At 33.6% G+C, this 25,389-nt stretch overlaps 1 protein-coding gene across 1 annotated transcript in view; it reads right to left on the bottom strand.

Annotated features, from left to right (window-relative positions):
* Nucleotides 1-565: 565 nt before the first annotated feature.
* The window catches only part of LOC129217139 (putative neutral ceramidase C), a 74,747-nt gene continuing 49,923 nt past the window's right edge, over nucleotides 566-25,389 (bottom strand). Inside the window, exons 12-18 of the mRNA XM_054851399.1 lie at nucleotides 23,923-24,017; nucleotides 13,686-13,725; nucleotides 11,977-12,078; nucleotides 10,033-10,272; nucleotides 6,236-6,289; nucleotides 4,992-5,080; nucleotides 566-2,522 (exon numbers count right to left, since the gene is read on the bottom strand). Of these exons, the coding sequence (XP_054707374.1) occupies nucleotides 2,339-2,522; nucleotides 4,992-5,080; nucleotides 6,236-6,289; nucleotides 10,033-10,272; nucleotides 11,977-12,078; nucleotides 13,686-13,725; nucleotides 23,923-24,017 (804 nt within the window). The 3' untranslated portion in view covers nucleotides 566-2,338. The remainder of the gene's footprint in view (nucleotides 2,523-4,991; nucleotides 5,081-6,235; nucleotides 6,290-10,032; nucleotides 10,273-11,976; nucleotides 12,079-13,685; nucleotides 13,726-23,922; nucleotides 24,018-25,389) is intronic.

Consider the following 25,389-nt stretch of genomic DNA (forward strand, 5'->3'; position numbering starts at 1 on the left):
TAACTTAATGTAACGTATTTAGAGATATCTGGAGGCTAGATTACGAAAATAGGGCTTTAAAATGAAAATAGAGCTAGAAACAGCAAGACTCGAAGTGTGGTTGAACACTTACTCAGAAATTACGCAAAAAAAAAAAGAAAGAAAAAGAATGAAATCTATTCCCAGACGATTAAAAGGTGTTATGAATACTGTATGATATTCTACTAATTAATAACTTAATCAAAAGTTAGATTATTCAATAATATATAGACATTTTATAACGTGTACGAAGACTTTTGTGAGATAAAATTTCCGGCACTTTTTGGTTTTTGACTTTTAAAAAATTAAGTTTTAATATTTTTAAAAAACTTTTCATGTAGTTTTGTTAAAAATTCATCATAGATCTTATAATTAAATACCTATTCCGAAATATTAATTCTAACCAATGGATTGGGGCCTATTTCGTTGAAAGTCGTAGGTGTACGAAGACTTTTGGGAGCCACTGTATATCTTTAAATGAAACTCCTAAGTCGTCAGAGATTTGTCTTGCCTGTTGTGGTAGTTAAGTGATAACAGAGTTGATTTTAAACATTTTATTTTTATCACAGACTATCACGAAACACTTAAAAGTACTTTGAAAACTTTATATTTCAATAATTTTGTTTAACGCCACAGTAGAAAGTAGTACCGTATGAATATTACAAGTTAAATAAATATTGTCGATTTTTTACATTTGGCGAGCTAACAAATTTAAAATATACTAAGTTCAAATACGAAATCATAAATATTATGCGTTTGTAAAAAACATATATGCATCTATCACTACGTTGTATGTACATTGTAACATATATATTAACACAACAATGAAATGTGAATGAAAATATTTTCAATGACAAAAAAGTATAGAAGAAGAGCTTCATAAAGATCATGATTGCAATATTTAGGACCTTATACAAACACCTGGATCGCAATATATACTCGTAGTTGAAACAAGCGAAAACACTTTTGAGAATTGCGTTTTGCAATCGCAAATTTCAGTTTTGTAAATAAATCTTCTTTTTCCAATTGTATATTTTAACTCACTTGGATTGTTTTTGGTACATACAGGGGCGGTACAGACTACCAGTTTAGGGGGTGGGTGGATGGGGGCATGAAGGAGAATAGGGGGTTTTGCGTGTGAATAGTTTCTGATACTGTCTAGTTGTTTATAAAAAGCATCAAATTGGTCAGGAATAAGGCACACAGTAGGACATAAACGTCACTAATTAATTTCAAAGGCAATGAAAGGAAGTAGAGAGTATTTCAAATACTTACTTTTTAAAATAGTTGATGAATTGAAAGATTACTGCAATCGTATACATTTCATTTGTTGAATATTTGAACACAAACATGGATAATGTTGCTGACGGTTTGAGGGGGGGGGATTTCATAACCCACACGACCTTTCCCTTGTGCTACTTTTGCCATCTAGTATACACATTTTTATTCCTCGACCGATGAAAGTCAATTGGCTTTAGAGCCAAAAGTTTTGGATTTTGTATTTCGAATATCAGCAAAATTTTCAAGTCACACATTGATCGGAATAAAAAGAAATCAGATGGTGCAATATTGGGTGAGGCAAGCCACAGCAATTCATTACAATCCACCTGAGTCCTTCTTAAACAATGCATTATTTCACAACCATATGCTTCAGCATCACGCCTTTTTTGTTGACTATGGCTAGAAAATACTCTCCCGAGTTTGCTCGGTATGATTTCCCTTTATTTCGATCATTACAACACTTTCTGTGTGACAAAAACATTCATAGTTTTAACCAGAAAACCATACGAGAGTTTAATAATCTACAAATCTAAATAAGTAGCAATCGAAAGAACATAGTGAAAAAGGATTCTATAAGCATGAGTTATTTAGTGTCATCTCCCCGTTATCGAAATATGCCTTAAAGTCTGCCAAAATTTTAAGTACAGAACCAAATTTAGCGAGTTTAGCTGAGTAACATCTTTTACAAGCTTTGCAGATGGATGTCCTTCTACTTGTAGACGTTGAAGTCGCTTGATTTCTTCCATTCTTCGCCAAGTCTTTAAATTTGGCGACTTTTCTTCAAACTTCGGCAGATTTTCAGGTCTCAAAAATCGATATCGGGGAGACGAGGAAAAATAATTTATTTATGTGTCGGGAAAAAAATCAAATGTTCCATCATGCTCTTTCGATTGCTACCTATTTATATTTTTAATTACTACACAATTCGTTTTGTTCTTGGTAAGGGACCGGAGTCAACTAAGTTTGAAGACCATTATTCTTAACCATATCTTGTTCCACACTTCCTTCAATGTGAGCAATTTGTATGATGGGAAGAGGGCTACGAACTGACAACATTAAATTCTCTGGAAGATCCAATATAAGGCTTGATGATCTGTAGAATGTTTTTGGAGTTCCCAAAGTGTCGTATTCTGTATCTGCCCGGTTTAGTTGTTAGTGGAATGTCCCAGGTTATCGTGGAAAGGCTGTCAGCAATCAAGGTGTTTTTTCGCTGCCAATAATACCTGAAGCAAAGAATAACGGAATTTGGTAAAAGACAATTGACTTTTGATTTATTTATTATTGCTTTTTAACAAATTTATTTCAAGAAATAAACATGATAATGGAAAAATGTGAGACTGAGTCAACGAAAGAAAGATGTCTTTTAGTTTCTGTAATGCATTTAATTTCCTAGATGAGTACACTGAAAATATATTCTGGATTCTGGAAGAAACTATTTTTAAACGTGAAAAAGCCAACACCGCATGACCATGACCAGGGCCCGATTACTGAATAGGCCAACTGGGCAGTGGCCTAGGTCCCCTCAAGTGGCTAAATATGTGTTAGCCTAGTGACTAAAATTGTAAGTTTTAACGACTAGGGGGCCCAAAAAAGCGATTGGTTTTGGGTCCCTCGATATCTTAATCAGGCACTGCATATGACCCAACTTGCCATTTGCCAATTACATTTTGCAGATACAAAATTCATTACAAATTTGGATCAGACTATGTTGGATTCTTCAATGCTTATAAGTCGCTCAGTTTGGCTTAGCCTCAATTCTATAAATTTTTATTTTCTGTTTATTACGGTTAGAGTTACTTTCGTGGAATTTCTTTAGTCATTCCTAGTTTCTGCATTTTTGTACAGGATATTGAAACAAGAGTTATCGAAATATCAAGTAAAGATTCTTGAATGCACAATTACCCATAATTCATTTTAATTTCAGATAAATAAACAAGTTAGATACAAACAGCATTTTACTAAATACATATATTATTCAATCGATGCATTCAAAAACGGTTAATTAAGTTTTTTTCATTAATCGACTGTCACAAAATCAAGTACATGTAAAGAAATTTGACATGTGTTGGTTTTGAAAAAATAATGTAACTTGGGTTGGATATTTTATTCATTTCTTCTCCCGATAATATCTCGATATGTGGATAATAAGTAACGAAAAGTAGGAGGTATTTGAACGTTCGTAGCTATGTGACAAGAAATAGCTGCATATTTTCTGACATTGGTCGATATGAAGAACGCCTGATTTTTAAAGCTATTTTACCTTACACGAGCTTGTCCATATCCTCATATATATAACAACCAATGTCCGAGTAACGCTCCTGACGTCATCAACGGTGCAACTCGTGCCATGACATAGTTGTTAGATAATATGTCTTGATTATGTTTGACATGCAGGGAAAGGCTTTATTGTGACAAGGCTGAACTGGATCCGGTATCTTAACTGTTTTACTGGTAAGATTCATTTTAGGAGAATGAAGAAACGAAAGAGTGGCCAACAACGAACGCGATCTACCGGAGTTTAGGGTTCATCCACTATAAAGTTAGGGTTATAATATCAACTATCAAAAGATCACCAAAGAAGCAAAATAGCTTCGTTGAAATGTTGAAGCAAAATTTTCACCCGTCATATCTTGACGGGCGATTTTCTAACGGGCTTCTTTACTAATAATAAAGCTGAAAGTCTCTCTGTCCGGAGGATGTCTGCATGTCTGTGACGCGCATAGCGCCTAAACGTTCGGCCGATTTTCATGAAATTTGGCACAAAGTTAGTATGTAGCATGGGGGTGTGCACCTCGAAGCGATTTTTCGAAAATTCGATGTGGTTCTTTTTCTATTCCAATTTTAAGAAAAAAATATAAGATGAACGAGTAAATTACGAAATTATCATAACGTGGAACCGTAACATGGGCACAAGCCAATTGGCGAGATACGAAAGTATCATAACGTGGAACCGTAAGATGGGTACAAGCCAACTGGCGAGAAAATTCACCATACATTATTTGTAAATATACAGGCGAACCAAAAGACCTTTTGATTTTTCTATTACGGGCAAAGCCGTGCGGGTATCACTAGTTACTAATAATAAAGCTGAAAGTCTGTCTGTGTTTCTCTCTGTCAGGATCTCTGTGATGCGCATAGCGCCTAGACCGTTCGTCCGATTTTCAAAATTTTTTTTACAAAATTAATTTGTAGCATGGGGGTGTGCACCTCGAAGCGATTTTTCGAAAATTCGATTTTGTTCTTTTTCTACACCAATTTTAAGAACATTTTACCGAGCAAAATTATCACAACGTGGAATAGTAAATTACGAACTCATCATAACGTGAAACCGTAACATGGGTGAGCAAATGAACATAGCAAATTGGCGAGAAATTCATCATCCATTATTTGTAAATATTCAGGCGAACCAAATGACCTTTTAATTTTCTACACGGGCAAAGCCGTGCGGGTACCACTAGTTTATTAATAAAATCGTTTTCATTTTGTAGAAAAATATTGTACCAGTGTGCTCCATTGTAATGTACAAAATATTTCAATGGAAAAAGAAAAAAAAATAAAGATCTTCAACTGTCAGTTTGAGCATTAATCTTATAAAGTTAAAAATATCCTTTAAATAACGCTATAGGACCTAAATCGCTATCATTACGTAGCAAGTTCAGTATTTATAAAGCAGCAGAAGCACATTTACTTACTTTGTTTCCCAATTACCATCTGTGGCAATAACGTCCCAATGTTCGGTGGCATTGTTCCATCTTTCTACTGTCAGAAATGTCCTCTCAAGCTGTTTTGAAATGCAAAGGAGGAATCAAAACGCATAAATACATAGTTATTTATTGCATTATGTTACTGTAAAAGTTTCAATGGGGTTGTTTCCAGCAGTTAAAAGTACTACTTTTAATCACTGAACTTAATAGAATGAGGAAAAAAAAAACATGGAGCGAGGAAAAACTTTTATTTTCAAAGCGTTTAATTTTTAGCTAATTTTTTTAAATGTCCGATTTTTCAAATAAGGCGTGGTCTTCATGACGTCGCAAGTAATGAATTTTGGCGCACTGAATGCTTACGCTTGCTGTCTACCGCGTTTCCAGATTATGATAATTAAGAAGCGAATTAAATACTGCGCTAATGGCATCGATGAGTGGCATTTCATCACTTGTGATGTCATTTGCAGAAGCGTAAAAAATGAAATTGAATCTGCACACCGATTAAAATAATTGTTGAGAAATATTAACCTTTGTCAAATTATTTAAAAAATGGTTGAATCCTATGTTTTTAAGGATGCTCTTTCAGCAAAAAATACTTTTAAAATGCCGGAAACGACCCCATTGATTTACTTTTACTTCATGTTAATTTAAATATTGCAAGTTAAACAGTTGAACTGAAACATACATAACTGAGAGAAGCAATGAATTCCGAAATATTAGTTCAATACTTTTGATTTCGAGTTCAGCAATGAAAAAGGTAGCCGATTTAAAATTTTGAGTCTTTGTGTCAAATAACAATAACCCAAAAAAGACAATTTAAAAACATGTTGCATTATAAGCATAGCACACAGCTATTGTTCAGAAATCAAACCTATAACAAAGGACGAACTTTTACACTAAATGCTTCCTTTTTAGTTCTGAACTTATTTATGTAAGTCTAAACTTCGGTACAGAGATCACGTTTTTATTTAAACTTATTTTAAAACTGAGAGCTTATAACCGTTTCATTTTCAAGTACAAGACTTTAAGTCTTGTCTGGCTCGTGTGAAACTATTTTTTCAAATCTTTTTTCTTTAATTGTGAAAAGGATAAAAGTATGCTACAAAGGTTTTGTCTCATTGCCTAATATCTAAATACAAAAAGGAAAAAAAAAAAAAAAAAAAAAAAAAAAAAAAAAAAAAAAAAAAAAAACCCCGAAAAAGCAATATTTTAAATTACAAAAAATACTTTACCATCATATCATTTCTTGGATGTCCGCTGATGAAAGAAACTTTAACTGTTGAACCCTATAAGAAAAAGAAAATTAAAAAAAAAAATGTTTTTAGTAAATGATGCGATAAAAAGTATTTCAAGTTATATAAATTAAAAAAAAAAAAACTAGTTAATGTATGCGGAGTTTTATGTGCAGAATATTTTAACACGCTTTTATTAGCTTCACCTGTATGTATGTATGTATGTATGTATGTATCTTGTAACGGAATCTTGCAGCTCAAATTTCGCCCCCTTCCTGCGATCGGATTCTTTTGAAATTTGGCACGCGACCTCAGACCCGATGACAATGCAATATTCTATAATGAAATTAATTAATTAAATCTTTTAATTGTTAGTTTCCTCCAATTTTAATCAATATTTTGGCATAAATCCAACAATGTGAAAAAAGAAAATTTTTAAAAAATACATTAAAAAATGCTCGCAAAAATTATTTCAAAATATCTACAAAAACCTTTAATTTTTCTGCATCAGACAAAATTTGTTCCAATGTTCCAAGGTAATTAGAAAATGAAATATAATTGTTGTTAACTAATTTCATGCCAAAATTTAGGTGAGCCTTCAATTGGAAATTCATTGCTGATCAGACCATTGTTGAACAAACTTTTATTCAAATGCATCTCAAATTTTCAAAGTAATATATATATGATTTCCGCAAACATACATCGATGACTCACAGTAGCTTCCCATCGGGGTGTCCTTGTCTTAACTTTAAGATATTTCCTCGCACTCGTTTTATAAATAATTTCGTCGCCTGATAATTCTCCAACATAGGACTAAAAAACAGAAAAATAAAATAATAGTTTAGAAAACTAAAAAAACACGCTTTTGTAGCAAAATGAACTAAAAAGTGAAAAATAATCTTTGGATGATAATAGTTGACCAATCACTTAATTTTAATGTAATACGAAAAAGCGTGGGGGGCTTCTTATCAGTTGTCTTTAATTTCTTCCATTTGTTGTCCAAGCAAAAATGTAAATAGACAGCACCCCACGCTTTTTTGTATTACATTAAAATTAAGTGATTGGTCAACTACTATCATCCAAAGATTATTTTTCACTTTTTAGTTCATTTTGCTACAAAAGCGTGTTTTTTTAGTTTTCTAAACTATTATTTTATTTACAATAAGGACAGAATCACATTATTTAATACATTTATCAATTAAAATCTCTGAACAGAAAATAAATAACGTTTTACTATTAAAAAAATCCTTTTCTTGTAAATCATCCAAAACAAATATAAATCAGTAAAAGGAAGCTTTATTTCTTCATCAGGTACGTTTGGTGATAAGGGGCCATTCACTAATTACGTAAGGGTCTTGAGGTTGAGGGAAGTTGGAAAAACCTCTGCATACCATTACTTTAGGGGGGGGGGGGTTAAACCCATTCTTACGTAACACTTCCCAAGTCGATATTTTATATTAGAATTGCGTGGTTAAATGTTTTGGCAGGGATCATATTTCATTTGCGTTTGAAAGGTAAAAAAGTATTAGGATGAGCTGTTTTTTACTTGTTTTACAAAGCAGGAATAGTATAAAGTATAATAAAGGAATCGCACTATACATGGCATGTTTTCTTTTTACTTAGTATTGCGTCATATATAAAAAAAAGGTCGAAAAAACATTCAGTCTAATTTTTTTTAATGTACTAGTATTCTTGTAGTGTAGAACTTTTTAGAGTACATAAAAAGGTTTTTAAAAATAATTTAATAATAGTGAATTTAATAACGATTCCAGTGATGTAAGATTCGTATACATCAGACAAAGAACTGTATTTAAATGTTTGTTTACGTTACGCAAGGCGTATTTAACTATGCTGCGCGGAACTGTACTTAAAGTACTTGGTTAACACGAACCAACCACAATAAACCACAGCATTAAAATAATGTAACTTATCTGTTGAAAAATAAAAATCTTTGATTTACATCAAACTGGGAGTTGTAGTGTAACTGATCCTTTTCCAACAACATTTTATTATTTCCAAAAACGAAATGGAATCTTACGTAAGAATAGGGTGAAAGGGGTTTGAAAAATCTTACATATACTTACACGGGGTAGGTGGGGGGGGGGGGCGGTCAAAAAATTGCCAAGATCATCCTTATATAATTAATGAATGGCCCCCAAACATTCAAATCACGCTTAGTCAATAGATCAGTTCATCGACAGATGCGTTCGATAGACTTTGTCGACAAGTATGTTTAGTCGACCGATGTTTTCATTTAAATGTTCTTCAATTTAGCATGTTACTTTGTCAAGACATTTATTAAGTTCATAATTCGCTTCGTGAAGATACTCTTCAAGTCCACACAATATTTCATCAAGACGTACGTATTTTAGTGGTAGATTTGTTTTAACATTGATGATGTTCTCATCACAGAGTGTTTTTTATTCATTACATACATAGATTCAATTCATTGCACTTAGTGCATTGACTAAGTAACTCATTGAGTAACTTTGTTCGTTGAAAAGTGAAACAAAAGGATTGTTTCAAAGCAACTTAGATGGATGTTCAACATAAAAATTAATTATAAATACTATTGGATGATGTCATGTTCTAAATAGCTTTCCTTATGCTTCTTCTGTTAAAATTCCAAAATGTGTCTCTTTCGCAGAAATACAATTCATCAAACTTGTTTTTTCGCAACATTTTTTGAGAAATCGATAGCAAGTAGCGGTTTTCCGATTTCGAAAAACAATCGATTCTTTTGTTGATAGATGAACAGAGACAGGGTTCTCCTTAGGGACGATAAAATCTCAGCTTCATTTTCAATTGTAAAACTGATTCGGCGGGTAACGAGATTCTTATGAGTTGCAAAGACTATTGCTATGGGTGTGACACCAAAAGCGATGATTCCATATTACGTCATAGCGCATCAAACAAATCCGAATCCACTAAGTAGAAGCAGTTTTTAACGATGGAATTAAAAATGTATTGTGGGTATGTGATCGGTAACCAGAGGGTGTGTTCACTAAATTGTGCAGAATCAATCACATGCACAAAAAGTCTGCAGCGACTACTGCGTCGCAGTCGCCGTCGGTGTAAAAACTAGCATAGTGCCCAGTAAACGCTCTCTTTACTGTCACCCTCATCATTGAGAACAGTTCGGCTCTTACAACCTGATGTAAGGAAACTGATTTTTTACTACGCTTCATACCTAAAATTTTTGTAAAAATATTGAGAATAACTTTATTTTGTTAGATATATTTTTTTACGTGATAAGTATTTCCACAATGCACTCCTTTAGCTTCTCTTTCTCCTTATGGAAAAGAGAATCATTGCAATTTAGGAATTCAGGATGTAAATTATTTCGCAGAAACACTTTAGGAGAAATGAAAGAACCCTTTGCAAAGGACCTTTTTGAAAACACTCGTGTCCTTTATGCACAATACGTAATTTGCACCTGTAGCGCGTTTTATGGGTCCATTGATGAAGAATCATATGTACCTAAAAAAAACACCTCTAAAGAGTTATTATTATTTTTTAAATATCTTCTCGAATTACTTTAAAGAGGTAAGGAGGGAAAGAACAGCCGTGTGTCGTGCTGAACAATTTGCGAGATTTTTTTTCCCGAGTCGTGAAAGAATTTTAATCAATCAATCTAGATTTGAGACACGTGAATATTGCTACCAGAGTCGCACGAGCTGAGTAAGAGGTAAAAATATTCAGAATAAGCCGAAATTTGGAGCATAATGTAGAATCTAGCTGATTTATGTGTTAAATATTATTTTAAAACCCTTATAAAACATAGCAAGTGCTCTTACTACTGTGTATTCGGGTTGAGCATCTTCAGCGACATCTCCAAAATTTTTGCCCCTTCGAATTCCGTCGAACATGACGTTGAGTTTGAAGCTCATTTGCTGATTGAGCAGATCTACTGGCTGCAGGTCGTGCCCAATATCATTCCTCAACAGCATGTTATCGGCCAGCATTTCGTACTGATGAATGTAAGCCTCCAAGGTATGAGGGCCGTATAGAGTAGATGCTCCTTCATAGCGCTGCACCTGAAAATAAATGTTGAGGCAGATTTTAAAGATAATACTCTTTTTCAATTGACAGAAAAGAAGTAAAAAATGTGCTTTCGCATGTTTGAATACTTGTCGTTATTGCCATAATATTTTAAATAAGTCTTAATCATAAAAGGCAAGAAATAAATCTACCAATTCATAGTGAAAACCTCGCCTAAGCTTTAGCATTGCATAACAGTGGTAACTGCAATCTTTTCTTTAAAAAGTAAATTAAGGCCTTCAGCGCAATGCAACAAATAAAATCTCACTTCTTTCATTTTTCATAATTAAGAATCATGTGCCATTTAGTTTATTTAAAATGTTTGACTCTGCCCGTAACTATAATGAAGACTTCAATTATTTTATCAATTTTTATGATTACAGTAACTTGATAGCTAATCGATTGCTTGGTGGATTCCGATTGTAAAGGACTGAATAAACTCTGAAAAATATAAGTAAATCAGAAATACAATCTTAATGGATTGTTGCGCTGCAGTTGCGACGGTCTGTTGCGACGGTAACGATTGTTGTCTCTTCTGATCCAGCCACCTCATAACCCGAGAAAAAAAATATCTGCTCTCCGCTAAGAATGGCAAATTTTTCTCACGACTCACCTTTCATTTTGAATACAGAAGCACTTGCGCATGCATAAAATAAAACATTATGTAGAATGAAAAGTTTACAATACAAATTTTGTGTCAAATTCATTCACAGTTCAAGTAGCAAGTTTGAAATTAATTTGCTAGAGCAATAAACATCGTTAGTGTAAAACATCTTACTCAGAAATTGTAACTCGATATCTTGCGTTCAAAGGTTTAATAAATGGCATAAAATGTATAACTTCACAATTGTATGGTTTTATAATTATTAAGTTTAATTTCGCTTGACTATCACGCTCTGACAACGAAATCCAAGCAATGAGATTTCAATGACATCCTGAACAAGACATGCTTTCCACAACTCCTGACAAACTTAATAATTTTTTCCAGGTAATAAGGCAGACAATAAACTGCCTCCAATCCTAGGAATATGCATCATAAAGCTAAAAACGAAAAAGCTTGTCGAATTTACGAAAAGAAAGCATTATGAAATTAAATTAGAACTGAATTATAAAAGCTGTTAAATTTTTTAATGACCCTCAGAGGTGCCCAACGATGTGCAGAAAATCATTTGATGAATCATGTGCCAAGTATGGTTCCGATATCCTACTGTAACTACCAACATGTTTGTGGCTTTTAGCTGCAGAATAAATAGTTTCGATTCAAGAACGTGCCCGACAAGAGGCCACAGCTTGGTCGGAAACTAAAGACCCGCCTTTTTTGAGGATCAGGCTCGGAATCGAAGTAGTATAAATTTGATTAGTTTTATGAGAGGAGGGGGGCCCGATGACCATAATGACAAGGGACACGCTTTGACTCTCAGCGGCCCTGTTTTGACTAGTATGAGATGATAGATACTGGATTTGGGTTTCACTTCGTGTAAAAGCTACCATCTGTACTTCGTGTTTACTAAAAAAATGATTTGGCACCTCTGTTAAATAAGTTGGAGATGAAACCACTGTAAAAGTAGCCAGAATATTGCATAGGAAGCTTCAGGAGAACCCTTTCATTTTATGTCTGAAGAAAGTGGCATTAAGTTATTTGACGTTAGCTCAAAAGTGTTGTCAAACAGTTTTAACAATTTTCACACAAAATCATTTACCTGGTATTCTTCGTACGTGCTGACGTAAGAGGAGTACGCATTACTTAGAGAGGCTATGACGACGTTAGTGTCATCTGAGTGATAATTAGATTCGTCAAAGACCTGAAACAAAGAAAAAATTAAAAATGGCATCTCTAACGTACAAAAGCAGTAACATGCTAATCTGCAATGAACATTTTACGAATAGGTTTCGGAATTATAAGAAATATTTTATTCGGTACGAGGAAGCGAACAAATATATTGAAGATAGAATGATCAGTTTGATTTTGCTACATTTCTTAGTCACAAGTATTCCTCCTGGTTTCAAAAATTTAATGATATGATATATTAGCTAGGTTTATAGTCTGTTTCACCGTTGTTGCCACTCGGTGGAAGAGTCAAAAAGAACGAATTCGTTGGAAATGAGAAAAGCAGTAAAAATCGCGCTCAAGGTGCTTCTATAGAAGGAGAGTACAGAACTATTTTCGAATATTATTAACCGAATTTAACCATTCATTTCAAGAGAATGGCGGAAAACTTTTAAGGATAAACATATGCTCTGCTTTCCAAAGGTGTCCACAGGAGAGCATGGCACAGACTGCTCCACTGCAATTTTTAGGAGAGGGGAAGGAATTTATTAAGGGGAATTTTTGTCTTTTTTTGAGGGTCTAGTTGGAGGATGCATCATCATTCTCTCTTTTTTTTTCCCCGGAGGAGGAGGGTTTTGAATAGGCACGTCTGTGTTTTCTAAGTTGTGACTAGTTTTATTGCCATTAAAAATGAGCAACATTACTCTGTAAAAACTATGCAATAAATAGAAAAAAAAAATCACGAACCAACTAACATTTTTTGAGTGGTTCAGCAATGGTCAGCGGATCACTGATTGAGAAATAATGTTAACAGAGAAATAAGTTTCCAAAATGATCGGTAGAATATTTTATCTGCTCTGCAAGATTCTGAGTAAAAATTGCACAAATCAGAATTGCGATTATTATAATAAAAGAGAGAGAGAGAGAGAGAGCTATGTTTATCATGTCATTTATTTCATGTATTTTTTTCTTCCTTTTAGGAAGCACAACAAGTAATGTATTCGAAAACTTTTTTTCCTTAAAGTTCAGCATAAATTTCTATTTTATTCAACTCCGAACAAATCTGGGTGGTGTCTTTGGGCCGTCCGCAAACGCATAAATATCGCTCATTTGGAAAAAGAGTGCCATAATACGAAATTTTTAATTTTCTTTTTTCGCTTAAATGACTTCAAATGACGTTATCGTTTTTTGGAAAGTAATGAGAACGACTTCAAATGACGTTATCTTTTCTTGGAAAATAATGGGAACGACTTCAAATGACGTTGTCTTTTTTTGGAAAATAATGAGAGATTTTTTGTTCTAATATCAACCACTGGGTCCTGAAGAGTTCAACTTCAAACGCTTCTCCTGTAAAATTTCATTTCTTCGTATTGTGGCACTCTTTTTCCAAATGAATGATATGTATAACATCGAATGTACGGACAAACAAAAGAGCCATCCTGAGCATCAAATTAATTATCAGGAGTTTTCTTATGACGTCTGTATGTGCTGCGCACGAATGTGCGCACTCCTCACAACTCAAAAATATTACGTACTAGAAGGTTCAAAATTTCGTGCGGAAGCACTCTTTAACCTCACAAATTTTAGGTAACGATATGAATAAAATAAGTTTTTAAAGTCAAATAAAAATGTAAGTATTACCTTTTTTACAGAACTTCGTAACCTTCGTCCAGCCATTGTCCTAAAAAAGAGAGAAAGTAATTCATAGTGCACTTAGTCATAAATTACTATCTTGTAACGTCAAACCTCGCGCTTAGGGATTTCAATACCGAATACCGGTATTTCGTACAATTTTGCAATTATTTTCGGTATTAGCTGAAAATAAGAAATTATTTTAATTCCAGAATTTTCAATTTAACTCATTAAATATCTACTTATATTTTAATTGTGCATTTATTTTCCCATGATACAGAACCGAAATCAATCTATTGATGTAAAAATTTAGCTTCAAAAGCATGAATAGAATATCATTAAACAAAAGTATTTTGTGCACCATGTATTTATTTTTTCCATTTAACTGATTGCTCATTTTCCCATGGGAAAGTTAATTTCAAGCGTAATTTTGGATGCCCCCGCCCTTTGTCCGATAAACAATTTATTTAAACCGTCAATTGCAGGAATGGTTTATGTTTTTTTTCTTAAATATTTGTCTCAACTGTACTAAATTTTGACAAAAACTGTTTCTTGTTAGCATTATAAATGGCAATTTGTTTTTACCAGTATTGGTTTGTTGTGTCGTCTTGCTGTTTGGCTTCACACTTAGCAAGATAATATATATAGAAACTATTTATTGCCTTGAAAATTTGCATAGAGGAAAAGCATAAATATGTTCCAAGAATTCAAAGATATTTTCAGATATTTGCATAATTATAGTTGCAAAGAATTTTGAAAAGAAAGCTAAAACGAATAAGAAAAACCAACAAGATCAAATTTAGTCAAGTGTATCGTAAATTTCAAATCAGAGGGCTAATAAAAAGTAAACACAAACCCCTCCTGTTCAAGAGAAAATGATGTTAATATTGGAAAAGTATCGTCTCTCAGGAAAGAAATTTCAACTAGCTTTAAATAAAAAAAGTAATAGAAATACACACAAAATTCGAAAGAAACACACACACACACACACACAAAAGAGTTTATTCAAAAATGACACGCAACAGACCGAATTTTTTTGAAGATAAAATACTTTAAGGCAATTAAATTAGAGGAGGTGTCTCACGCATTGTTAACAGTACCACCGACCTGCGTGAATTCAGAAAGAGTAGTTTCAACTGTAAGAAAGTTGAGCACTAAAATGAGTTCCAGGCTTAGAGACAATTCAATAGGTGCATTATGTTTTATATTGGTACTGATTTTTTATTATGACATTTGTTCCTTCATTTTATATTTGTTCACTACATGTTTTTATAATAATACATTTTTTGTACAACATTATGTAATGTGGCAACGAAACGAGCTGTTTTCAAGCATTTTTTGAAAAATTTAAAATACCGGTATTAATACCGGTATTCCGGTACACGTTTTAAAATATCGAATACCGGTATTGAATTTTTGGTCCGGTATTGCAATCCCTACTCGCGCTTATGTCACGTCAGAAGTTATTCTTCTAATGCATGAAAGAAGGAGTAAAGGATCGTCACTACCTTCAGTAGGCTTTATATACAGTGGCTCCCAAAAGTCTTCGTACACCTACGACTTTCAACGAAATAGGCCCTAAATCATTGGTTAGAATTAATATTTCGGAATAGGTATTTAATTATAAGATCTATGATCAGTTTTTAACAAAACTGCATGAAAAGTTTTCAAAAAATATTAAAACTTAATTTTTTAAAAATCAAAAACCGAAAAGTGTCCGAAATTTTATCTCACAAAAGTCTTCGTACACTTTATAAAATGTCTATATATTATTGAATAATCTAACTTTTGAGTAAGTTATTAATTAGTAGAATATCATACAGTATTCATAACACCTTTTAAACGTCTGGGAATAGACTTCATTCTTTTTCTTTCTTTTTTTAGCTTAATTTCTGAGTAAGTGTTCTACCACACTTCGAGTATTACTATTTCTAGCTCTATTTTCGTTTTAAAGCCCTATTTTCGTAATCTAGCCTCCAGATATCTCTAAATACGTTACATTACGTTACAATCTGGAGATTGAGGTGGTATTTTCTAAACTTTAGGACAATTTTCGAGGCACTAGACGCAAACGTTGAAAACCGTGTGCTTCTTATCGTTATCTTGATAAAAAACAAAGTTGTTTCCAATAACCAAATTTTTGGCTAAGAGTTCAAAATTGGTTTTTAAAATATTTAAAGGAACAGCATGATTCATTATTCCATCAAAAAATTACAAACTACCAAGTCTTGATGCTGATATGCACCCTCACACTAAAACACCTTCACCGTCCTGATTAACTGATCCAACTAAGTTCTTCAGATTAAGTTCCTAATTTTTTCTTCTACTTACAGTCATAGAACAATTTAACCAAAAATGTTGAATTACTTTTTATCTGTAAGTAAGATATGATTCTAAACTGTTTTTAGCTTATTTATCATTGATTTTGGGACGAAAACCGTAAGCTTTCTGTTTTTCGCACGACCAAGAAAATTTCTGCGGGAAGAGGTCAAATTTAATCCAGCTAATCAAAGAACTTGGCGAACAATTTTAGGTGAAAATTAAATGTAAAATGTTTCATTTAACTCTGTAGAAACTTTTACAGTACTCAAATGTGTATTTTTCATAAATTTTTTAACTTTAAATCTACGATCACGTTTTGTCAACTTTGCCGGTTGACCTTTTCTTACCTTGTTTTCGGTCCGATTCCTTTCTTTAAAGCATTTTATCAAGCACTTTACTATATAAACAAATAAATTAACTAATTTAGAGACATTTCAAACCAATTTACCACTACTGTGGGAAAAAAATTCAAATTTGAATGGAGTTTGCGGTTGTTTACGAATACTAGCCATTTTGTAGTAATAAGCAATATATTATGGAATAAATAAACAAAAAAATTAAAGCCAAATGACTTATAAGGGTCAACACAATGCAAAAATACTAATAAAACGGCATATGATAATTTTAATCATGAATTTATTCGAAAATATTTGAGTGTACGATGACTTTTGTGCGTGTTATTTCTCTGGGTCTTCGTTTTCTGACCCATTTCAAAAAGAAGATCCGTCAATACTTTGAAAAAAATCAATGGGTTATACTTAGAATGACATAGGAATGATGTGGAAAAATATTTGACTTTATATTCGAATTCAGTTTTGAGTTATTTTGGTTTTACTAAAAAATTTCAAAGTGTACGAACACTTTTGGGAGCCACTGTAGTTCTGACTTTCTATTCTATTTAACAAAAAGTAATAGCAGACGCTAACAATACACTTGGCGATATTTTTGTTTGGCGCTGGGCAGATTGCAAGCTTTCCAGGAATGACACTTTTTCAGACATAAAGCTGTTTTGACTATTGCGATTTCCTTCCAAAATCACAATGAAACTTAATACGGTTTTCGGTTTTTATAAAATACGTTTATCAAGCAAACAATAAATGTGGGAAGTGCTGGCGATAAAATAGCAACCCCTTATATTCACTCCGCCATAGAGATGTAAAATTTCCGGAAATTTTGAAGTGGTGGAAAAAAAAACCGGTTTTTTTACCGTTTTTTTCGGGAAAATTTGGAAAAAATGGAAATTTTGATTTTTTTATGAATAAAATTAGGGTTTCTTAATAGCTCTGTGTTTCTTGGAACATATAAAGGATTAAGCATTAAAAAATATATGCTATACACACATCTTCTTTTTCTGCTTGACAGAAATACTCATAAAGGTAAGACTAATTAGAAAAAAAAACCTTTTTGTTTTATAACTGAGAGCTTTCATGGTCAAACACCAGAAATAAGTCCAGTCGTCATTCAACTATTAATATTGGGTAATGTGTGTCTAATCATAAAAATTACATTTTATATTTTAGATTGCCTTTGAAATTTGAAATATTAATTGAAATTTTCGACTTTCAAACATGATGTTTTTTGTGAAAGAAAAATAATACAATGTTACTGCCTGAAAATAAAAGCTATTAAGTTTTTATTTTTTCCAACCCAGTCTAAGTCCAAATGAAAACTAAATTTGTTTTTCCTTAGCTGAACCAAAACTTAAACTGGAGTTTCAGTTTATTCATATGACCGTGCTAAGCACAGTAGTAAAAGTAGTGATACCAGTACTTTTGAACAAAACTGAGTTATTAAAACCAAGTTGTTCTCTGTTTCGTATTCTACATAATAAATAAAATTGCTCAGGGTCATTTGATCAAGAACTTAAAAAAAGAAAAACAAAGAAATCTGAATCAAATATATGGAAGAGCCAAACTTTAAAACACTATCTCAGCTTGAGCCCAACTTCAAATTCCACTTTTTTGCTTAGCACGGCAGTATACAGGGTGCGGCAAAAGAAAAAAAAATATCGGACGAAAATAGTATCATCGAATAAAAGAAAAGTAATTTCATTTTAATAAGTGCCTAATTTATTTTTGTCTGTCGTTTTATTAGAAAACTAGGAGTACCCCGCACGGCTCTGCTCGTGCTATAAAACTAAATAAAAAAAAACTCTTAGAGCAAGTGTAAATTTCTCTTTCCACTCCGAAATAAAAAGAAAGATCCTGTTTCGTTAGTTATGTGCACATATAATTTTGTCTGAGCTCCAAACATAGTCCATAAAGTAATTTTAAGAAAAATCCTGATATAAAGATTACACCTGTCCGTCAAAATTCTCTCGAAAGAATTTTTTTTTCATTAATTTATTGGAATGATTTTGTAAACTATATCATTCATTATGCGTTGGGGGCCTTCGTCGCTTTGTGGTACAGCGCTTCCAATGCCGGTAAACGTGGGTCTTTTTTATAGCAATGAATGGACTTTAAAAGCCACTCCACCGCAGTTATTCCGTCAAAACGCATAAACTTGAATTTTGTTAACCTAGTGCATAAAGAATTATTTAAATTAACAGTTTCTTATTGTTACTTATCGATCACGAAAATATTCGTCAGTTAAAAGATTGAATTAATACACAATGTCACAAAAATATCTAAAAAGTCCAAAAACTTGGTTAAGAAAAGTGTCATTTCATCACGGAGCAGAAAATAGCGCAAACATTCAGGAAAAAGGAATAGATTTTTTTTTCTCTGTCTCGTTTTTCATATTTTAACAATGAAGTGCAGAGAAAAAAAAAAGACAGCTGAAATGAAAATAATTTCACTGTAATCGCTTAAACCTTAAAAAAAAAACAACTGTCTTTCCGTTACATATGAAATTGCTCTGAACTAAAAGGCATTATTTTCTCTATTGTATTAAAATAAGCAGGGCTGTGAACATTACCGTACGCTATGGATCGCTGTAAAATAAAATCCCAACGAAACATAAATGTGAAAAGGAGCCAAGTTCGATCAAAATGAGGCCATGGGTAGACGGTGTCACCAATAAAATAATTCAGATCTAAACGAGTACCAAGTTCCATAGCTGTTCCTCAGAAGTTGGATTGCCCCATGTTTTCCAACTCATTCAGAAAACAATTTTTTTATTTTCTTTGATTCCGGATTTTAAACTTGCGTCAAGTTTTGGTCGTCAAAAAACAATTTCCAAAACATGTGCCCACTCCAATTATACAGTAACTAGGCAAATTTAAATCCGGGATGAAAGAAAGTAAAAAAAAAAAATGTTTTCAAAATGAATTGAATGAATTGAAGAACACGGGGCAATCCAATTTCCACGAGGAACTGCTATGGAACTTGTTATCCGTTCAGATCTGAATCTTGTCGGTGACACCGTCTACCCAGAACCTCATTTCGATCGAACTTGGCTACTTTTCACATTGATATTTTGTTTGGATATCATTAAGTTTTGAAAGCTAAATCATAGTAATGTTCTTCTTTACAATTAAATGTAAAAGCGCGTACAAATACAGCTTCGATTCCCTCCTGCTTTTTCGATGCACTGGTTTCTTTTCATTAGTAATTTCGAAAATATTTCGATAACTGGGGCTTTGGCGCTATCGTCAATTATGGGCTATAATCGTTCGCTTCTGTCACTATCAGCAAGGCCATGGCCGAAATACATTAGCTCTTGGTCTTTGGCGTCCACAAATTTGGCGATAATTGGGAAAATTGCTAAGTCTCCTAGTTTTCAAACTCTTCCCACAATTTCGACGTTGTACGGGGGAATTATCACAATGTAGATCGTAAAATATGCAGAATTGGAGAAAACATTTCCCCACTGCTTAATAATTCCGTGGCGCCAAGTTTGTGGACCTTTAAGAAATTAAAATGAAGCGAAGCTAAAAGACGTAACCATGGCAATGCAAAACAAAACATCAGCAATTTTAATGGAGATTAGAATTATTATTCGAAGTTTATTTTTAACGGCTTGTAACTTTTTTTCCTTTGGAAATAGAAGGTTATTTTTCCGACCATAGGTCGAGTATTCCTGGAGTAAAAAATGTCGCATTTTCCAACGGTGTCAAAAAGAAAACTGTGGGACAATTCCTTCACTTTTTATTGATAAATTCAATGAAGAAAGTATTGCCAAAATTTCAGCTAAGCCTAAAAAAGTTCGAGCTAAAAACGCAAATTACTCCCGTCGTAATGAAGTTAGAGCATTGAAGAAAATTGCTTAGAACGCGAAAAATTCTACCCTTTTCAACGATATAAAATATTAATGTGTGCAAATAATTTTTCACCCCTTTTAATAGCCAATAATAGGCAATTTACGTTAAATTTGGGCCTAAATTGAAATTAAAAAAAAAAAAAACTACTTATCGGATTTTTTCGAACTGTAGCCTATGTTACTCAGTAAGAAAGCACCTTTCATATAGTGAAAGAATTTTGAAATAGTGCAGGGGTTCCGGAGATTACCTCGAACATATAAACACACAAAAATCCGCCCTCTTTCTTTATAATATTAGTAAAGATAGTTTGCAATATATTTCCTAGTTTATGTATTGTTTTTCGGTTTTCTTACAATTTTAAATAAAATACCTGCTATTTTAAGTTGTTTAACCAAGTAGAACCACAGTCCGTTTGCTTGTTGTGCACCAGCAAACAGAATTTAAACGGTATGTCGTTTCGAGTGGCTTGGAAATGATAGTCGATGTCCGAAAAGTTGACAAAATGAACAATGAACATTTGAGTTAATCGTTAGGCCATCCAAAAGTGAGTTCAATGAAATCCTTGGGTTTCCACGATAGCAGTCGTTCGTAAGATGGGAATTTCTGACCGATAAGTGCGACTAAGGGAAAAAACAACTCAAACGGAAGCTTTACGAGTTCCAAAAAGTTCAGGCATTTGTATGACTCCAAAGATGCCAAAAACGTTTGAGACGGGCCGCAAGGCCGCGCTGAAAGATATAGTATTCAACCAGCTCATATCCCCCACAACAATAAGAATTGATCTGTAGCCAAGCACATTAAAAAATGTTAAATATCGCCAAAATCCGAAGTCAGGCTTGGTCTGTGAAGGAATCAGCACAAGCGAAAAAAATCTCTAGTTTTTTGTGGATGAGAGCTGTAAAATGAATCAAAAAGTGAACCAGAAGGGCATTTTAGAAGATATTGTACTTCTGTGGGCCTAAGAACACTTCAGCAATGTAAACTGGACATTTTTCTTGAACTCCACACCGATTCATATGGGCAAAAAGACAAGAGTGGTACAAGGCGCTTTTTTTTTTTTTTTTTTTTTTTTTTTACATGTATTATCTTTTGAGTGGATGCTCTACTCGCTAGACCTCAATCCCATTTATTACACTGTATGGCCTATTTAGGTGTCGAAGTTCTACCCTAAACTACACGTACTCTCTAAACCAATTGCTTTATAGGGAATAGGATTGATTAAAGGACTTGTGGCCCTTGAATGAAAAATTCAATAAGCAGTTGCATCTCTGTATTACTGCAAAAGGCTGCTAGTTTGAAACCAATTAAATTTATTGATTGCTAAAGGTCTACTCATTATTATTTTTTGTGTTTTGTTAATTTATTCATTTTTAATAAGTTTCATGGAAAATTGCTTGCCCGGTTTTTTTTCCGCACCCTGTACATTTGATTCGCACAGTCAGCAGAAACATAGTTTTGTGGTTCATGTTATGCTTGTTTGTTTCATGAAGAAGGAAAATAAATTCTTCACTAAGGATATTGGTTTAATTTGTTTGCAAAAAATATTATTAAACGTTTTTTGATCTATATGCAAATTATATTATCATACAAAAACTTGCATTAAGGTTAGACAGTATTTTAACACAAAACGAGGAGGGGGAGGAGGAAATTGCATCAGAATTTAAGTGGGAAAAATTTCTAATCACTTTTTGCTGAAAATTTCAATTAAAACCCTGAAAAGTTAATTTTTTTTTTCAATTTTTCCGAAGTGGAAATTTACTCCTTCGGAAAAAAACGGTTTTTTTCCGTTTTTTTCGGAAAATTTCCGGGTTTTTTTCCGACTGTTTTCATCTCTACTCTGCCATCACTTCTCTTGAAATATGGTACAGAAGGAATGTACCATAGAGTGGGAAGTATTTTTAGACAGGCACACCATTCCAAAACAATGCTGAAAATCAACTTAAAGGGCACACTTTCCAGATTTTTATCATCTTTCAAGTTGGGCTCTTTGTTTTAATGATAATAACGAAAATACATTTAGGGATTTTTGAAAACTAATGTAATTACATTAAAGTGGGCGTGGTTTTTGTTGTTTCTTTGATATAACTTCTCTAAAATGAAGATATTGCTTACGTTACCTTTGAGATAAAATGCAAATCAGATCTTTTTATTGTAATGTGGAAGCAAAGGTCGGAATAGAACTCGACGAATATAGATTAGTGATGTTCCGGATATCCGTATCCGTGGATATCCGAAGGAAAATAAAGATCTGTATCCGTATCCGTATCCGTTACTTTTTTGACGGATCTTAAACGGATTATTTCTATTCTAAAAAATTTTAAATATTTAAATAAAATGCTCTTAAATTCCGTTTAAATTAGTTTTTATTCCCTATTTAAATTATAAGGTATCATTTCAGAAACTAATTTGTACCCCCCCCCCCCCGTTGCAAAAAGTAAGGGGAAATAAGTTTTAAAAGTGTGTATCAGTGTGAAATACACCGCCAGCTCAGCACATTTCCAGGCGAGGACTGCAGTTTCGTGCTTATTAGCGCTCATCAGCCCGGCATAGGAAAGTGACTGATCTGGAGATGGAAAACCTCTTAAGGAAGAAAAGAGTGCGAAACAAACTGGTAGCTAATATAAAATTAGCAGACCAGACGAGTGACCGAAGCAATGGTTCGGTTCAACTCGAAGATTGAACGCGAGGCAAGGTAATTTACTGAATATGTGTTTACTGAATACTGTATAATGGGCGGTAATTTACTGAATATATGTATCAGTGTGTCTTTTTGTGGCATCGTAGCTCCTAAACTGATGAACCGATTTTGATAGTTCATTTTTCCCACTTATATGCAGTAGGAGCTATAATCTTGTTAAGTAAACTTTAAATGCAATTCTAAGCCTTTATACGCGTGATTAGTAGCGATTTCATAGTCGGAAGATAAGGAGAAGAAGCTCAATGATTTAAAACTTTTACCTGCTGTCAGTTCATATTTGATAACAAATGTGTGTTCTGACCCGCGAAATTCATCTTAATATGAGGTCGACTCTCTGGGATATGTTTTGTTTTTCAAAGTTTTAATTTAATATTAGTTTTTGTTATTGATTTGGGGTTTCTGTTATTCTTCATTTTTGTTTTCCTCGGCATCCTTAAAAAAAATGAGACTAAATTCTCTATTTACTGTTTGTAAAGCTGTTCCCGGCTCTGTATTTCATCGGTCCGAGAAGTTCGGTGGAATGGGTCAGCGCTGCATTTATGCTGAAATAAAATGGGAAAAATTATTTCTAGCCTGTCCAGTAGCAGCTTTACACTATTGCTCCTGTATCCTACATCTGCCGAGTAAGCTAGAAATAATTTTTCACATTCCATCAAAGCATTAATGCAGCGCTGACCCATTCCTTCCAACTCTCCCTCAATTTTAACGGAGGTTTCTTTAAAGAGTAAATCATAGTCTTGATTATATTTTTGCCGCAGTTGACATTTTTTGAAGAAACTGCCATACCTTCCGTAACAAATTTTACACTTGGATAGTTGAATTGGGTTAAAAAAAAAAAAAAAAAAAAATGAGGTCCGTATCCGTATTCGTATCCGCGGATCTTGACACTAATGATCCGGATCCGGATCCGCGGATCTACTTTTTTAATGATCCGGCACATCACTAATATAGATGCGAATGAGGCCAACGCAATGTTGCGTCAGTGATGGAAAGCGTAGTCTTAAGATGAAAATTAAACTTACGTAATTTCTGCAGGAATTCCTAGAATAGCCAAATTTCCTATCTTGAGAATTTGTGTTGGAACCACGTCAGGTTGCCACTTGTAAGGCAATGACATCTGTAGGTAAGAAAGACAAACAAAATTTAAGATTACATACGTATAAGCTATGCATTTGAAGAATTTATAACATTTTAAAAAGGATTTTCTTTTGAAATTTCTTTCTGAACCAGCACTGAGTTGTAACTCGGAAACAAATTTACACAATTACCATTGCAATTGCAGTAGCGTCAGTTGGGGTAAAAGGAAATAGAATTTCAATGTTTCCACTTTAAATCCTTCCCTTTCTTTTCTTTGCACTGTGTCTAGGACTCAGTGTTGGGCATTAATCAATTATTTTTTCAATTGCCTTGTTAATTGATTGAAAAAGTAATTGCAATTAAATTAACTAGGGGGCTATCGCCCCCTGCTCGCTATCGCTCGCCAACCCCCGGAACTGCTTACGCAGTTCCCTGTGGATCGCTTCGCGATCCATGCTCGCTTCGCTCGCTCGCTGTATGCCAATACATTAGCCTAGCTAAAATTTTCCGTAAAAATTAAAGTTGGTAATTGCATTTAGGTCACCATCCATTTAACCAATATGAAAATTACGTTCATAATGTTAATTTGTCTGCTTTAGCCAGATTTTCGACAGTTTAACTTTGCTGTATGTAAGATGACTGCCTTGGCAATGTGCACAACTTTACCATTATAGATACAAAAGTGTCTGTCATTGCTTTGGAGAGATTGCACTTCTACCTGTTGGTCCGCGGAAGGTATTTTATTTCCCTTCTACCACCCATTGGAAAACCAATGAAGGCATTCCCCTATCCGCCACCTGGGGACGCGCCCTCTAGGGGTTACAGGCTCCCCCGAGGGATGTATTTACATTATTTACACTCTTATATATTTACATATTTACACTCTTATATATTTACATATTTACACTCTTATATATTCTAATCTGAGAAAACTTCCTCATATACACAATTAAAAATGTCCCGTTTGGGAGCCACAACTGACACTGCTTCAAAAGATCTTGTTCTTGATAATGCCACATAGAGCTGGCCATGACTAAAAACAGGCTCAGAGAGCACCAAACATATTTTCTCAAACGTTTGTCCTTCTTGTTGTTATTCTGAATCCTTGCCACGTCACGAACAAAAAATGGTTTAACTAAAAACGCGAAAACTCGCCAAGGCTACTTTGCTTGCACAATACTAAAACTACTATAACCCTAAACAAATTTGGCGAAACCTTTCAGCTGAGAATAAAAGGAATAAAGTAAATTCTTTCTCGGTTATTCATTTTGAACTGAACTGTCGTACTGAAGCAGAGAATAGACGACGCTCAAAGCGCCTACGCGTTCAAAACAACATTGCCGATGAACATGATTGTGGAGCAATGTGTGAAGAATGCGAATTTTGTGGTGCTCTTTATTGGCAGAAAGAGC

The sequence above is a fragment of the Uloborus diversus genome, chromosome 2 (genome assembly GCF_026930045.1).
Source record: "Uloborus diversus isolate 005 chromosome 2, Udiv.v.3.1, whole genome shotgun sequence".
Lineage (NCBI taxonomy): Eukaryota > Metazoa > Arthropoda > Arachnida > Araneae > Uloboridae > Uloborus > Uloborus diversus.